The 6,145-nt window shown below is 35.9% G+C and overlaps 1 protein-coding gene across 1 annotated transcript; it reads left to right on the top strand.

Annotated features, from left to right (window-relative positions):
* Positions 1 to 4,090: 4,090 nt before the first annotated feature.
* LOC119071922 lies at positions 4,091 to 6,074 on the top strand. The gene is made up of 2 exons (XM_037177044.1): positions 4,091 to 4,347; positions 4,614 to 6,074. The coding sequence occupies exons 1-2, from the start codon at positions 4,230 to 4,232 to the stop codon at positions 5,771 to 5,773; spliced, it is 1,278 nt and encodes a 425-aa protein (XP_037032939.1). The 5' UTR covers positions 4,091 to 4,229; the 3' UTR covers positions 5,774 to 6,074.
* The last annotated feature ends 71 nt before the right edge of the window (positions 6,075 to 6,145 follow it).

The following is a 6,145-nucleotide window of genomic DNA, read 5'->3' as shown; positions in this document are numbered from 1 at the left end:
ATAACGTAATTTGCCAATAATTTTATCGAAGCAATGGAGACACTCACAAATGAGTGATATTATTTATTATCAGGAGGCTTCCATAAAATTATTTCTCAAAACTGGAAAAGATTAGACAGAGGTAAATACCAATAGTAGATTGGAATGAAGTAATTCATCACATGAGGCATGCATCAATTTTGTATTACAACAAGTTCAGATTTACTGACATATATGTGGTCACACCTGTGAATTTATTTAGCGTATGGTTTATTTGTCTCAAAATTGTACAATTCTCGAAGCGACAGCGTGTATCTAAGGAGCAATAACGAAAAAATAAAATTTTGAATTTAAATTGAAGAAAAAAAATATCACAAGTAAGACACTACAGAACATTACAGTTTGAGGGTCGAAAGCCAACTTACAGCGTCATTGGTCAAATTGATGAACTCACTTACTTGTCCCGTGCATTTACTATTCGGACAATCAAGCAAAATATGATTCATGCTCTGTCTCGCCTCACCACAGCTGCAACTTGGATCATTGATGAATTTCCACTTGAAGTTACCGTGACCTGATATCATCCGATTTAGATTGCACCATATTTTCCGTGGGAGTGCAAGTTCTGTGAAGCAAAAGTGAAAAAATGTGTTTCACCACGACAGAGTAAATTATACCAAGCAGGAGCGCTTGATTTGACTAGGGACCTGTATTATCTAGTATTCAGTGTTCAGTTGAGGTCATTTTCATACAATGTATTATTTGACATTTCGAAAATGAACCGCTCCTGCACGGTTTATTTTACTCTGCCGTGGTTTCACATCTACATACTAGAGTGGGTCGTATTTTCATTTTGTTTCTATTTAAAAGGCCTGGCCCCAGGCTGTACTCAGAATTGACCAAGGAATCCCAAACAGCAAAAAAAAAATTTAAAAATTCATTTTTCCCTTGCCTCTAGGCTGATTTTTGATTTTTGGGGTAATAGCATGAAATTGCACACAATGTTGCCAGATATCTCAGGCAGTTGGGAACAGAAGACATTGCTGCTAACTGTAGTGAATAGCTGAGGAGTTCAGCTATGAAATACCATAAGAACGTTGTTGTTCTTCGCCTTCACTCGGGCAGGGTAACTCTGTCAGTGTTCCCAACTAAGACTTTTCAACCAAAAATTTCAACTTTATTTGCAAACAAAATCGGCAAATGACGACATAATGCATCGTGTGAGGTATGTCTGAACAGGTAATCTCATAGAGAATACATTGCAGAGAAGTTTTATGATTACAAGTTGAAAAAAATCATAGGAGCTTTGTTTTTGAAGCCCAAAGTTGGCAATTTTTTGTTAGAGTAAAAAAGTCGAATGAACAAAAATCGACGAATTTATGTTTATTTGTTCAGAAAAGTGTTATTTAGGGTGAATAGGTATAAAACTATCAATTTCACCAGATTAGAACCTTTTAATTTGCATTTTTTGTTCATTTGACTTTTTCATTCCAATTTCCAATTTTTCATTTACAATGGAACTGGTCAAATGTACAGTAGCAGCGGTAACTGTGTCCTGGGTCATGTTATGTTGCGAGAGCGTGTCTGCTCAAAATTCAGAAAATAAAAATCTAGATATTCATTTGTTCAACGAAATTCTTGTGGAATCAATTACAAACCACAACAACTCTCAAACTAGAAAACAAGTCGAATTTCACTTTTCTCTTCCCGTAAGCTTTCTTATAAACAACAATTTAAACGCATATTTTCGTGTCCGTGCATACTTAAAACATTTCTGTAAATCTAACATTTCCCGCACCCCTAAAACTAGAATATAATTACGCTCTTTTCTCTATGCTTTTTGCTTTACATTTCTGTTTATGATGACATTTACTTTTTTTTTCTGACAACATGGACGGCAAGAATTGGACAATCTCCCAGAGCCTAAGCTGGAATTGCGAAAACGTAACATATCATTCAAAGGTGTTACGTTAAAAGCTGAATCTCCTGGATCTCCTGTTAGCTGACAATAATCGTTCGAGTAAGTTACTTTTTAAAGAAACCCAAAATATTTTTAAAAAAATTTTAGAGTGCCCCTATGCAGCCAGTTTAATTATATAAACATAAAAAAGTTCTGGTAAAAACCCATTTTTGAATTGTCCAATATTGTTCAAATTATATTAAGAGTGGTATCGCGAAATGTTCGAACAACTTTGGGACAAGGTGTCACGGATATTATTGACTTATAGCTCATTCGATTCGTTGAACTTTTGCGGGTAAAACGTAGTACTACGTTTGGTGTCATATATTTTGTTGTCGACGCTCGAGGTCATGAAGTAAGGGTCTGCCAATAAATATTGAAAAGCCACAAAAAAAAGTCCAGAAATGCTTCATATCCCACTTTTATATAGAAAATAGTCCAAATAGATCGAAATTTGGTTTCCAAGAGTATAAGACCCACGATGTATTCGAAAAATTCTTTATTTTAGTTGAACTCACTCTTGTCAGCAATAAATAATGAATAGCCGCACAAAAAACCTCAAAAAAGCGAAAAACAAACGAAAGAAAGGGATAAAATTTCGTCGACTTGGGGTGGACTTCCACCAAAGTCGATCCAATAGTTTGCAGTGAAACTTATCCAGGGATGTTTTTCCATATTATGGTACTACAGAGGCTAGGCTCTCTCACCATACATACCTTGTCTTGAACTAATGTCACTGCAGCCGGTCAGGGACTTGGGAAAATCGCCTATTTTTTCACCTAAAATGATTGATATCACCAACAGGTCAACATGTGCGTCTCATCAAGGCCCAAAAGACTAGCTAAAAAAAGTTTTTTTCCCAAAATTGTTTTACTCGACTAATCGCGAGAAAACGATTTTGGAGCTCTTTTGGCAGGCCCTTACTTCATGACCTCGAGCGTCGAAAACAAAATAAAGTTCACCAAACGTACTACTACGTTTTACTAGCAAAAGTTCAACGAATCGAATGAGCCATAAGTCAATAATATCTGTGACCCCTTGTCCGAAAATGTCTGGTTTTGTTCGATGTTTTGGCGATATCACTCTTAATCTGATTATCGCTTTTACAGTTTTCAAAGGTACAAATATAACTTTGATGCTGTGAAAAAAATGTCTGTAACCGTGGCTTAAGCGCGAGCTTAAACGTTTCAACAGTTCTTGCTCCTTTAAATCGATTATTTTCTTTCTTTTCAGGCGGAGCACCCACGCTGTGACAGTCGATCGACAAACCGAAACACACGGTTAGAAATGTCATTCATTAATTACTATTGAACTGGATCTTTGAAGGTGTGCTGAATCAATTGATTTTGTTTGAGAATGTTCGTCTGGGCCGCTTACAAGAGGAAAACCGTCAAGTACGGCTTTACATGCGATGGTTTCTTTTATGTTTTTGGCGGTGACAGTATGTTTTGTTACAATTATATTATCGCCAAAACAAAATGTTCGAGGAAGTTTATTAAACTAAGATAGTAAAACCGAGTGGTATCATTTATTGTACGGAAGGAACAATGGTCGACTTATCACCGATTATGTCAGCATTTTTTGTCGACTATACTTATTTATAAGAAGTGAACAATAAAATCAACAAAGAAGATAATTGAATGGTACACACAACGATTGTATCATAGAAAGGTAAAATCATTCTCCACACAGAGCAACCATAAAACAAATCTTTTCTTTGCGAGTGTTTTATGAATCACTCTCGCAATGACACTAAATTTTTATAAGACAAATGAATGAATGAAAGCTCAGATCGCAATCAATGTACATTCTTAACGGTCTTGAAATCTCATTCATTATGGAAAATATTGAAACGAAATTCTTTCAGTGTGTTGAAGATGCTTAGGGTGGTTCAATTTTTCATTTCTGATAAATTCAACAAAATGCAGACGAAAGTAGAAATATTGGCACTGTCCACTATTTCGTACAACAGTTAAACTTTAACATTTCAAGTCAATTTCTATTTTAAGAAATTCATCACAAACATCGACTTCACGAACATACTACAGACCATCAGTTGCATTTTGCAACAATCAATCGAATAAGAAAGAAACATTTCTCGAATCACCCGTTACTTACATATTGAACTTCCGACAAAAGAATCAAGGTAGATAACAGGAATGCGATGTTATTATTGTATGGAGAATTGTGAGAGTGAAGTTGGTGAATTCTTTTTTAGTTTTGGTTTTAGTCTAAGCGATTATTTGGTGATGCCAACAACTGATCACTTGAAATCGTTGAATCGTTGAGAATGTCCATTAAAGCAGTGTTGTTTGTCTTGACAGTGACTGGAATATATCAATCATACGCTAGAGAAATTCCAGTATTTCACGAAATAAATGTTAATGAAGGATTCCCTCCATCCGTAGGTATGTTTGTTACGGTGTGGCATTTAATTAGATGTTTAGCTTTGAAAAAACGTCGACGTGTGAGAGATAACTACTTTTTGAACGAATGAAAGAACACATGATGTTTGTTGTTTGAAGTGCTAGATGAAAGAACCATTTCTCGTTTTCACTGAATTTTAATTATTACCTATCGACACAACCTTTCAGAATTATTAGAGATTCGAGAGTGAGGACAAAATTTATTTTAATTACGAACCACACTAATACGATCAATTGATATTGGCTAGGTACACATGGATGCATCATAAACATCAATCAGCACTTAGGTAATCCGCAACCACTCCTCATAGTTCCAAACACAAGAAAATTTTCCCAACCTCAAAACAAGGATGGGGAAATAATTTTAGAGCCAAATGAGCAATTGGAATTGTTCTGTTCAAAAACGTTTCTATTTCCAACGTCTACATCCAATACCGTGATCGTTTCCTGCTTAGAAAACGACACTGTACTACATAACAAAGTACCAATCGACTTCAAGTCCATCAAGTGCAGTTCACATGCCTATCATACCACTCGCCAAACCTATCGATTCTGTTACGATAATTCGGATCTCATTCAAATTGGATTCAACGTAACGAATGATCGATTTCTGGATATAATCGATGTTTGTTACAATCACACCCACGAAACCACATTGTATACCCATCACATTCAGATGCCGCAAAATATTGGCTTTCAGCGATCAGTACCACGTCCGCATTTTATTCGTGGTCAGTTCTTTAAGCAAGCGCCTAACATCAACAAACTGTTCAACAGAAATAAACAGAAAACGGTCTTCGAACAGACATTGGGCCACAGCAACATTTCATCCCATTTCGCCGACGACAAAAAATCACTTTTCCTTGTCAGAGGTCATCTAACTCCAAAGGTTGATTTCCTATTCGGATCCCAACAGCGTGCAACATTTTGGCTAATAAATTCAGCGCCCCAATGGCAATCATTTAATTCGGGCAATTGGGAACGAATCGAACAAGGCGTCCGGCAATTGATTGCCGACCGGAATATTGTAGCGAATATTTACACCGGAACTTATGGCATTCTATCGTATCACGATGCGATCGGACAACCAAAACCGATATATCTGTCGAATAAGTTCAATGACAGTGGTGTCGTTCCGGTGCCAAAATTATTTTACAAAGTTGTGTTGACTGTTGATTCTACTTTGGGAGTGGCTGTAATCGGAGTCAATAACCCCTTTGCCACTATCGAAGAAATTGAGAGCGAGTATGTGATTTGTGAGGATGTCGCTGATGAATTGTTGTGGTTTAAGTGGGACAGAAAGAATATCGTGAAGGGATACACTTATGCCTGTGAAGTGGATGAATTTGCTAAAGTTGTGAAACATTTGCCCATAAATGGTACCGATCATGTCACTTTGCTGGTCTAAATGAAACGACTGACAACGGGTTCTCTTGTATAATGTTATTTATTATTTTTGTATTTTATTGGTTGTTCTGTTCATGTTCATCATTTTATTAATTTTCCTTTTTTTTGTATAAAATAAATTAAAGCGGCGGCAAAACTTTCCCTTTTTTAACTAAAAATTCTACTTCGTTATGTTAGAAAATTGTACAAATATTTCATAAGAAAAACCCAGAAACAAAGGCGGAAAATTTTATTTTGGTTATTTTCGCTCAAAAACCTAACTCTGCAACTGTGTGTTCTGCACTAATTTATTTTTGTAAAAAGTTTCTTTATCCAAAAATTTTGATTTTGATAAATCCGTTTTCGGTTTTTTGCGGTTTTTGTTTTCTCTTCT

The sequence above is a fragment of the Bradysia coprophila genome, assembly GCF_014529535.1.
Source record: "Bradysia coprophila strain Holo2 chromosome IV unlocalized genomic scaffold, BU_Bcop_v1 contig_5, whole genome shotgun sequence".
NCBI classification, from domain to species: Eukaryota; Metazoa; Arthropoda; class Insecta; order Diptera; family Sciaridae; genus Bradysia; species Bradysia coprophila.
Note: the sequence above shows the minus strand (reverse complement) of the source record. Positions and strands in the feature narration are given on the sequence as shown.